Consider the following 10,700-nt stretch of genomic DNA (forward strand, 5'->3'; position numbering starts at 1 on the left):
ACCGATAGTAGGATACCGTAAATCTCTATTTGGATGATCTTGGCTAACACGAACGAAAACGTATTCGTGCACATCTGCCAGTCCTATTACTTTCCACGGGAAGAGTTTCGGGACCGCCCAGTAACAGCGTACATCGCCATTTTACTTCTACTATAATAATTTAGTAAACGAATCAAATAGAAGAGTGTACGCGTTTAACACAATTGCAATTGCTAGTCCAAATATCAGTTTCAGAGACATTAAACTTGTGTCCGTTAAAATTACTAAAAATCGACATGATGACGCTTTACCCAACTCAGTTTAATTCACTATTATATAGAATGCATATTTTTAAAAAATACCGCTGCTTCAAAATCACGATCTCGTACTCGTGAATCGTCACTGACTATCTTTTTTGAGTTACATCCATATATAAAGGGAAAAGAGGTAAATTAGTTAACAAATAAAATGTCGGTGTTGATGACGGCGTAATTATGGGATGTTCCAACATTGTGCTCGACTTGTACGGCTTACAGCTTAGAAACTGTGCCCCATATATGAACTACTCAAAGGTGCTTCCGAGGCTAATGGGACAGTGAAAAGCGTTGTATGTTGACATAAGAAGATTTCCTTTCTAATAAAGGCGATTAACTTCATAATTAGCAGAGTGTTTATTATTATTATTGTCTCATTATTTAAAATAAACCATATCAAGTTCTAATAGTTTACAGAAAAGGAAATAATTTAGCACTGCGATCAACACCACTATGTTGCACATAGACCCTTGCTGCAATGTGATTGCTTGAAATTCGATTACAGTTCTGTAAAACTTCAATAGGTTATTATGCAATAGTAGTTGCTAGTAAATGACTATAAATCCTGCCTTTTTACAATCAATGGCTTCAACTGGAACTGATGGTAGAATATATAGTCTTTTCTTCGCGGTTTCATGGATGCCAAAGCTCCGGGATACTGAAGAGGTTTCAGTTACTTACAGGAAGTTTTCTTTGTTCGTGTCTAATTATAAAGTAAATCGTTTTCGTTCATAGAAGTTTTTATACGGACAAGAGATATCATCAATTCAATAAAAGACTGTCGCAGTTAATAAGCAGGTGCTCGGCTAGGACAGCACCAGTTGTTTACGAATTGGAAACGATGAAAAAATAGAAAATAGTAATATATTAAAAGATGGCACCTCACATAACACGGTTCAGATCTTATACAAGCCGATAGAAAACCTATATTTGGATGAAAAAACACAAAAACACCTCCATAATAGTGCTGACATGTCTTTAAGTTTAATGGGAACTTTCATTAACCTAATTAGTTACAAATCCACAAATTGTATCTTTAGTTATTTACCAGTGACGACGTACATTCGACCAGATTGGCGAATTTCACAGTAAACGTACAGTGTAGGTTTATATTTTTCATACAGCAAAAATATTGTTGCCATAATAAAGCTTTTCTAGCAAGCAATCGTCCATGCCAGATTTGTATTAAAGAGAAATGCTATAATAAGGGCGACATTGTTTCGTCGTAGCAACATTATTTCTAATTTATGTTTATTCAGCTGCTCTTTTTATATAAACTTCCTAGTATTACATTGTGTAGGACACTTTTTTTTGGGTGAGAATGTGGTCCAGCAACAAAAAGCGAAAAAAATGTAGCAACGAACCTTCGACTTGGTTTTAGATACCGCGACGAGCCTGACAGTTTGCGGCTGAAGTCTCGCTGCGTTTGCCACACGCTCGGACACGAGGCGAAAGTTGGTAGCAATGTGGTTTTCCATCTCAACGCTTCCGAGACAAATGGCAATGAGCAAACACTTCGGTTGCTCGGCCACAAAAATGCAACGCTGTTGCTTGACAAAAGGCAAACCTGGCAGTCGATCTTTCTGTTTCAACAATCTGTTGGCCTAATGACAAATCATTTAGATACGCTTCTTAATGTATCCAACACTGCGCTTTTTGGTGACTTGCGAGAAGAAGCTGTTTTTACACCAAAAACTACAGGGATAAAAGAAATTTCCAATGTTTCATTACACACTCATATGCACACCTTATAGATGCAATAATAATTAGCAACGCACAGATAGATCACAAGATACTTAGAAATGCCGGCGAGCACAGCCTTTCACGATAAAGCTTATTCTATCCAGCAACCTAGAGAAAGCGGAGTTTTTTTTTATTGTGTTACCAATAATAAACGTTAGTTAATGCGCCGATAGAAAAGGACGCCTTTGTTTGAAATTGTGACCTCCGTCGCGACGACAAGTAGAAAAGGGCATACCCGCAGATTAAAGCGCGCTGTTCTGGGTTAGTCCTGCAGAGAACCGCGAAAGAAGGCAGCGTTGAATCCAACGAGGGAACAAGCTGTTCAAGTTGGTCATTCTGCATCACGGAACAAACAAAATTTGCGGGTAATTGCACAAGTAGGACCAGAACGATACGCGAAGGGCTAACAAAATACGAAATAGGCGGAAATTAGCCGTTGTAATCCCGCCAACTACACATACTACACAACCTGTGTGAATGAAAAAAGTTATTTTTTGCATATATAATAATCGGACTTGGCGGAGATACTTCCGTATTTGTTAATGTCTAATAGTCTCTTTGCTAACGCCAGATATAGCTCAAGTTGGTGTAGAAAAGCATGTTAAACTAACTTATTTCAGATGTACGTATCTAGAGATATGCTAAGATATGGATAATATAAACAGATCATATTATTTGTTGTGCAATTGCCATATTCACACTAGATAGGTTCAACAGTAAGGTGATGCGTAATCAATGCTTAAAAACTTTTCTACGTATTAGATGGCAAGTGAATTCAAAGTGATGTGTATTTATTGCTACAAAATGACATGCGGTCGTTTTAAGTAATAATACTATAAATTGTATGATATAAAATTATTGAAGCTATCGCTGTATTGAAAAATCCTAGAGACTAATGTTCGCTTCTTTCAACAAGTCAAACTATGTAGCAGTACAATACTAAATTAAAAACGTGTATCTATGCATGAAACAAGTACACTTATCTATTGTTGAAAGAATTTTTCACTGTTTGATAAGAAAGCTTACGTCCTCATTATCAAGATATACAGCTTTGAATTCGCCCATGGTATTTCTATTTGATGCAAAGACGTCAGCTCTCTAAATATTTCTGTTGAGACATTCCATAAAACATAATCGGAAGGTAATACCTTTCATCGATTAGATACATTTATTTGCGCATAGAAGAGTTCGAGCGGTGTATCATAAACGAGCAATCAAAAACTAGCAATGCTGTGATTAGAAGTGCACTGAAGGCTGACTTCAATTCATCAATGGACTCCGACAATTATAAGCCTTCTAGAAAAAGAGCCCACGAGATTTGTAATAAAGCTCGAATGAATATTTTTTAAAAAGGATCTCAGTATAGGTACGAAAACAACAACCCAAGGTAATTATTAAGACCCCATCACCCAGCGATCTCCCTATCATTTCTCAGGTGATAATTCATAATAGATAATACGTGACGTGTCATTGTATTACTGTAATAAACAACGTGTTACTACAAGCATGCATATACGTACATATCGGCATTATCGAAAAATAACACCCCTATCCTAGATACAACACGTTTATTAGCATTTAGCTTTATTTTTAAAATATCATCGCTGTTGGTATCTATTCTTTACCGCTCGGCAACAGCGGCAGCGCTGCTCAAGATGCCATGACTTCCGTTCACTTAACTTTTCTCTAACTCGTCTGACAAGTCTTGCTCTGCCTTCTGCATACATGTCTTCCTACGAGTAAACGATACGCGATATCCTAAATCAAAAATCGAGGCTCCACCTAATTTAAGCCATATTGCTTTGTAGATATCCCAGATTTTCAATCAAAATGCTCATATGGTTTCTTCGAACATTTAAACATCTACATATCGCCAAAAATAACTGGCCAAACGAATAAAAAGCAAACCTCTAAGAAAATTAAAACAAAGGATTTATACGTAATGAACATTCTCTGTACTCATCATCTACCGTGATTTGACTTTTTAATGCTGTACTCTAGCAGATACCTCCTCTCCGCTCATCTGCATTTCATTAACAAAAAACCAACTAAATCGCTTTCATCTTGTATTTCTCTCTAATTATTAGAAACAATTTTCACTATCGGAGTCTGCTGTTTCTGGTGATGATGTTAAACGGGTTGACATCAAAATTGTAGGTGCATTTGTTTCCCTTCCGAACGCCTTTATCACCCTTCCGCTGCGACATCTAACCCGTCCATTTGCTTCGCCGATCACTAGCTGATCAAAAAAATATGTTTGGTGTTGTTCTACTTTTTGCGGTTGCCGCCGCCCGCTAAAATCATAAGAATCCGGATGAAGATGTTGATTGTATCCATGTAGATGGACATCGAAGAGTTCACTGGGTCGTAGGGAACGACTCCTCCGTAATACGGCGGAGGATGGGTTTCGGCCTAAGAAAAGAATAAAAGCAAATAAAGGAAAAAAAAATATTAAAACATTTAAAAAAGCGGAAGTGTGAACAATCAATTGATTATATATGCCTAGGTCAAATGATAGTGACAAGCACCATCGGAAACAAATGGTGTTTTGTTTTACGTAATAAGTAGCGCTAAAGATTTCTATAGCAACAGGCAGCATGGTAGGGCACAATAAAGTAAGTTTATAGCGACACAAATAGAACCATGCCTGGAGCAGCGTGGTGTAAACGGCCAATGCGCATATCTTTGAGTGCGTTGCCATGGTGTTCTAAATGCCATCTCTAGTTAAAATTTCAGCATTGGCAAAATGGATATTATGTCATGTTTATACCATGCTGTTTCGTAGATCTGTTAGAGAAAAAAAAAAGACATGACTTATAGCATTCCATATCGTGTTTGACAATGCTATATATAAACCTGCGAACGCCCCGGAACGATACCTGACGTTTCAACTCAAGGTGACTTAATCTATAGGGAGTAAAAACTGAATCTGCCGCGGAATAAATAATATGACCGTATGACATTCATTCAAAACCTTAACTGCGCATCATTGGTAAAAAATACCTCAATTTAAATTTGTTGATCATCCTCAACAATCCAGTGCACAAATGATAACTGAATTATTGATCTAATTCTAGACCCACCTTTTTGATTATCCTCTGTGTGTCGTGCAACAAGAAGAGCGAGAACAATACCAGGCCACCATAGAGGCTGATTGAATAGAGGCCAGCGCCAAGAGCGGTCGTTGGAGGCAGGAAGAATGTGCCCATAGAAGAGGCAAACACTACTCCAAAGCAGATTCCCAAAGGAGCACCCATTAAGAGAAACCTACATTCATTCCACACACAAGTCGCCCATCAGTAATATAAGACTAATAACAATATTTCATATTTTGGCTTCTGTCGACGGAATTAAACCAGCTACTATTATATAACGATGACCAAACTAGCTCGCTTGGACTTAGGGAACTGAAATGAAATACAATCATGAGTAAATTTAGGTGAAAGTCTAAATAAATGTCACGGAGCCACATGGTCACACAAATAATTAAGATAATTTGTGTTTTTCTTTTACCTAGTTGCAACTTAGTTCAACATTCGTTGTAACTTGCTTAACGTCTATCCAACTAAGTTGGCTATAGACTTGGATAAGTCGTACTTTGGCGGAAGATTTTTTCATTTGTGACTTAACGGTTAAATTTAGCATCTCGTCAAGAACCGTGATTTTAAGGGACACCATATACTTCATCACGATACACTTCGCTTTTGTTAAGAGTTCAACTAACTTGTCAGATGGTGCGCAGGCGGCGACCGTTGAGAGGCCACCAAGAACGCCGGCGGTCATGACAGCAGCACGCAACACAAGTGGGCCGCCCAAAAGATATAATGGTGCAATAACAGCACCGATGACACCGCAGTGGCCCATCCAGGCCAACTGCTTGGCGCCGAAACCGGGCTTATATCGGATTCCATGTACCACCATTGAGGAGCCAACCATCGCAGCTAATGTGCCTGCTAACGCCTGTAACAATAAAAAAAATTATGCTATTCTGCTATATTTATGTAAAGTTTTGTGAACGCCATGTCTCTAAGTTCTAAATCGTTTCGAAGTATTCTAATAGATAACAGAAGACGAGGATTTGAGCCGAACCAGTAATAATCTATAATCCCTTAAAAAAGGATGTTTTTCTACTAAATGTTTACGAATATTTATAATTTCTAAATATTTACATTTATTTATAAATACTGCTAGATATTTTCTATCTTTAATATATGTATGTTACATATAATAGTAAAATGAGATACTTCGTGTTCATTTACTCTTTATTTGTATAGTAAATGCGTGAATAAGCCTGTTTCAAAGAATATTTTTAAGAATATAATAGAAAAGTGGTGTTGAAGGTTCGTGCTCACTAGAAACGAGTTGCGAGTCATCAAACGAAGCATGGCCGGGCTGCGGAGAACCATCGCCGCCGAAGCCGCTGTTACAACAAGACTTCCGCCAAAATACATGTAAGTGTCGCGTACGCGATCTCTTACGTACTGAGGCCAGACGTACGCCTTATCTATGGCTCCCACGCCATTCGACATTCCTGCGCCGTAGTACACTAGAGCGCCCAGCCCGACAAGAGATGCGCCAGCAAGCAGCCCTTTGCCTGCGTTGAAAGCTAACGGTTGACAAGCAAAGCACAAAAGAGGTAGTTTAATATCGGTTAAGCAGGAAAAGCCAAGTGCGCTCTGCTAAATTTTATATTAATTAAATTGGCTCGAACAGCACAACAAGCGACTGGACACCGAAGACTGCCATGAAATGAAGGGCACATAAAAGAAAAATAATATTTGCTGTCAGAACTATGCTACAGAAGTTAATAATACGATAATTGCATGGATCATGCGTTGCTATCTCTTAATTTAGTCACACCTGTGGCGTAATATACAATTTTATAGCATAAAATTGTGAATCCGGTGTTAATTGAATCTTCTGTAAATTAAATGGCCATAATGTGTCTATGTCTACAAAAATAAGTAGCTCTGCAATACACCGTCAGCCTTTTTCTTATACAGCATTTCATGATACCAGCAGCGTCTGCTAAAAATAATTGTGCAATCTCTCTATTTAGGCTATATGAATAGTCATAATTACACATCAATAATTATTAACATGGTAGCATTCTCTTTAACTATACACTATGCGTATATTATAAGCACTGACGTGCGTCCGTAGCAGGTGACATGGCCATTTCCTTGAGGGTCTTACGACGCTCGATAATCTTCTCGAGGCGGTTGGTGCGCTGCTGCTGCATGAACTGCCTCATCGGGTGACCCTGTGCCTGCGGTGTCCTGAGCAGGCCAGCTGTTTTCGGTGAAATCCGCACCGCCTGGCGGCAGAGCGCCGATACGGCGAGTCGTGATGCCGATAGCATATTTTGTAGCTCAACGGGCGCAAAGAGTGATCAGGTTTAATGAACCTTGGTTTGATACGAAAGAAAAAAAGTACAAATAGGAAACCCATTAATGCTGAAAAATGCCATATAGCTATCTTACTTTACTTGCGAAATAACGCCTCGCGGACACTATAGAATTAAAGAAGGGGTTTTAAACATATAGAATCAGCGTATGATTCGCTAGTTAACTTCAAAGGTTTTTGAGATTATAGGACGGTATTTCAAAAAGCTTCTCCTTGATTGGACTAAAGTAGAACGAGTATGCGCCTTTTTACGTATGTCTATCGTTTCGATGAGCGAGTCTAAATAGGAAGATTGAACTCTTCGTTGCAATAGAGATCATAGTAGGAGTTCCAACGTTTACGTAGACATGGTAAAATGAACAAATGGACAGTTTATTGTGGACACTGTGCCGCTGTCTTCTGTGTATGGCTGTTCAGATACTATATACCGTGCACAGGAAAATGCATTCTGTAAAGAAAACAGATTCGGTTATGGGTGCCCTAAACATTACTGTGAAGAATAGGAAATTTCAGGTCTCTTCGTGCAGCATCTTTGAGCTGAAGGTTCTTCGGAGTCCCTGAGCGAATTTTCATCTACGCTTGCATACACTACACCGCAAGATAATTGAGGCACAGGCTTAACACTTTCAATCAGACCACACTCCATTTGTATCACTATAATATTGTATAGAGCGTCGGTATATAAACTACCTCTTAACTAGATATAATTAATTCGATTCACAATAGCACTCAAGCCATCTAAAGTACTCTTTAACTTAGGCTAATCCCAACGGCCGAAAATAAAAACTGCCGATATCACTGGCCGATTTATGCGACGGTACATAGTAGCAGTAGCATAACTCTAGAAAACAGATAGCCGCTAATAACGGTTATCTTTATCTAAAGAGTTGGCTGTACTAGGTAGTGGTAAAATTTCTGGTTAGTTCGACCTTGCGCTCTTGCCTCTAATGAGTAACGATTAACCTTAACAGTCATCTTCAAACTACACTCGACTATTATATCCTGTATATAAAACTATCAACTTGCATAAATAGAGTAAGGAGATGGCTCTCGTGTAAACCAGCACGGACCGGTTCAGCCTAAAACTGCCTGGGCCTACTTTACTCGAATCGTTTTCTTTTTTTGACGTCGCTGAGCATTTCTTTTTATATGTCCTGTCTACAAATTCGACAATGTCATGAACATGACACCTTAGTCCTTAGGTGCCAATTTCAACGTCACCACACAACGAAAGCCAATCAGAGCCTTAGTACTTGTCATAAATTGATCCTACTTTTCTATGAAATGCAGGCCATACGCATGACGCAATTATTGAAACCATTTGAAGTTCAGTCAACGCTAATTCGACAACATCCAGGTCAATCCGAGTCGACAAAAAGATTTCACTGAATGCTAACATGTCTAGCCTGGTAGGAATACTTACAATTCAATTTCACTTCGTAAAAAATCACTCAGAGCTAGAGAACTTGACTCAACAGCGGCTGGGACCAGAAACTGTATGAGATTTCACTTACCAGCGAGCTCCTTCATAACAAATACTGAATGGATGCATTGTTGTTGACATTGAGAAAGGTTTGATGGTACGGGCGAGTGCAGCGGTTAGAGCAAATATAACTCGATAGGACAAGAAAGGTCTACATTTGAGCTTTCTTATGAAACATTTCGGATATCGACACAATCCAAGAATCCACCACATTTACTGCGACGGCTCGATAACCATTCTAGTAATATTACCACCAGTGTCCAATAATTGTACTACCTGGGTCATAGTTCTTGTCTGGCGCATTCGGCTATCTGTTCCTTGCTAGAGGAAAGGATGCGATTTAATTGTTCGGCTATTCTACCACTACCACAGTCAATTCTGTCGTTTACAGTTCTTTCTTTAGAACTTTATATATCTAAACGGTAGCGCACGGTAAGCTTGACACTGTCGAAAATCTAAGTTAATTATAAAAATAACACCTTCTAAAAGAATCGATCATTTCGATCGGGCATCATTGGTATAAGTATACAACTTTTTTTATATAACTTAATTAGCACATGTTGTACTAATTAAATTATATAAAAAAAAAAAATAGGTTAGCGTGCCCAGCAAAGTCAAAAATGCCCCAAAGTGATTGTCAAGTTTTTGTATGTCTATATAAAAGAATTTGTTTGATGCCAACAGCTTAAAGATAGGCTTTTTCCGCATTTTTTGAATCTTGGGTGTCGATGAAGATTAACGAAACGAATACAGGACAAAGCCACGCATTAGTCGCACCTTGGATCATCGTTTCAAACTACTTAGTCATTTATACACGAACATAACCAAAACAATAGCATCCGTTCCGAGCCGGTTTGCATCCGACGACTTCACTAGTAATTATGATTCTCCCATTACCTAGACGTTATCCACTTCATCTAAAGACAGGATTTTGGCAGAGTTCTAAACCAGGTACATCGGGTTTAAAGGCCGGTAGTGCTTAATGATTTAAGTGCAGAACATAGGATAGGAAAAACACGAAGGAACACTTGGCTCCCCCGCCCTGGAACTAAACTGTTATTAAAACGAGCCAAATGGGACAGTTTAATCAGTAGCGCGGTTCGTGCAATTGCGCCTAACATTTGGTTCAATGCAAGATCCGTTCACCGAGAAGAGAGGAATTACTGGCAGCAAAAGTTTCCTTTTCCATTTAGAACAGTGGTAACTGCGATTAGCTCGAAGACCAAAGAGCATCTGCCGACTCTCATGCATAAAATAACACTTGTATGTTAGATGCGGCGGCCGTAATCACTGTCACAAAAAAAAACACATCTTGCACGTCCCTAGATCTGTGAGGGGCGTGAGCATATGGGCTTGTATCTCATTAACGCGATAGACCAGATAGACAACCATTGTTCATCATGGCAGAGTGCAAACCCCTTCGCATCGGGGTTGACACTCTTCAATGTAAATCTACTCCTTGCGGGTTCCGGCGGGAGGCTTAAGTGGGCCCAGTTATGTTATGGCCTTTTTTCTGGCTGACTCCCGTAGGAATATCTCACGATTTAGAGCTGGGGTGATTTAACATACAAGGAGCAGAGGCTGAGAATCAGCTGCGAGTCAGAAAGCTTTATTCAGTATTGAAACAAATGCCGGTCAGGAAACCGGGTTCCATACAACCGCTGCGAGTATTTAGACATAAGACCTGTTGTATGAAGACAAAATTTGAGCAATAACTTAAAAAAATAGTCTAAAGCTGTCTATCGATGTGATCTGCGCAAGAATCATGTATGTAT

At 39.0% G+C, this 10,700-nt stretch overlaps 2 protein-coding genes across 6 annotated transcripts in view; both read right to left on the bottom strand.

The window, feature by feature from the left end:
* Nucleotides 1-2,277, bottom strand: part of LOC111249200 (uncharacterized) — a 107,484-nt gene extending 105,207 nt beyond the window's left edge. Inside the window, exon 1 of one of the 3 annotated variants that reach the window (XR_015326967.1) lies at nucleotides 1,658-2,277. Coding sequence is in view for 2 of the 3 variants with exons in the window: in XM_086987895.1 (XP_086844021.1) it covers nucleotides 1,658-1,771 (114 nt within the window). In the remaining variant the exon portion in view is untranslated. The remainder of the gene's footprint in view (nucleotides 1-1,657) is intronic. The other 2 variants (XM_086987895.1, XM_022802758.2) reach the window with 2 other exon arrangements.
* Nucleotides 2,278-3,587: 1,310 nt separating this feature from the next.
* Nucleotides 3,588-9,002, bottom strand: LOC111249201 (growth hormone-inducible transmembrane protein-like). Of its 3 annotated transcripts, none has more exons than XM_086987898.1 (6): nucleotides 8,957-9,002; nucleotides 7,188-7,443; nucleotides 6,389-6,642; nucleotides 5,761-5,996; nucleotides 5,120-5,303; nucleotides 3,588-4,448 (listed from the first exon to the last, which is right to left on the bottom strand). In XM_086987898.1, exons 2-6 carry the CDS (start codon nucleotides 7,396-7,398, stop codon nucleotides 4,305-4,307), a joined length of 1,029 nt encoding a protein of 342 aa, XP_086844024.1. In that variant the 5' UTR covers nucleotides 7,399-7,443; nucleotides 8,957-9,002; the 3' UTR covers nucleotides 3,588-4,304. The 3 variants fall into 3 exon arrangements, with proteins under 3 accessions (XP_086844024.1, XP_022658496.1, XP_022658498.1); XM_022802761.2 differs by having other exon boundaries at nucleotides 8,866-8,968; XM_022802763.2 differs by lacking the exon at nucleotides 8,957-9,002 and adding an exon at nucleotides 8,133-8,279.
* Nucleotides 9,003-10,700: the final 1,698 nt, after the last annotated feature.

This window comes from Varroa destructor, unplaced genomic scaffold (assembly GCF_002443255.2).
Source record: "Varroa destructor unplaced genomic scaffold, Vdes_3.0 BEIS01000004.1, whole genome shotgun sequence".
Taxonomy (NCBI): Eukaryota; Metazoa; Arthropoda; class Arachnida; order Mesostigmata; family Varroidae; genus Varroa; species Varroa destructor.

What these genes read in the sequence shown, in the direction of transcription:
- LOC111249201 (XM_086987898.1), bottom strand. Translation starts at nt 7,398, where the DNA reads ATGCTATCGGCATCACGACTCGCCGTATCGGCGCTCTGCCGCCAGGCG. An exon ending in TGACTCGCAACTCGTTTCTA is followed by an intron (nt 5,997 to 6,388) that starts GTGAGCACGAAC and finishes TTATTGTTACAG; the next exon opens with GCGTTAGCAGGCACATTAGC. An exon ending in CACAGAGGATAATCAAAAAG is followed by an intron (nt 4,449 to 5,119) that starts GTGGGTCTAGAA and finishes TTCTTTTCTTAG; the next exon opens with GCCGAAACCCATCCTCCGCC.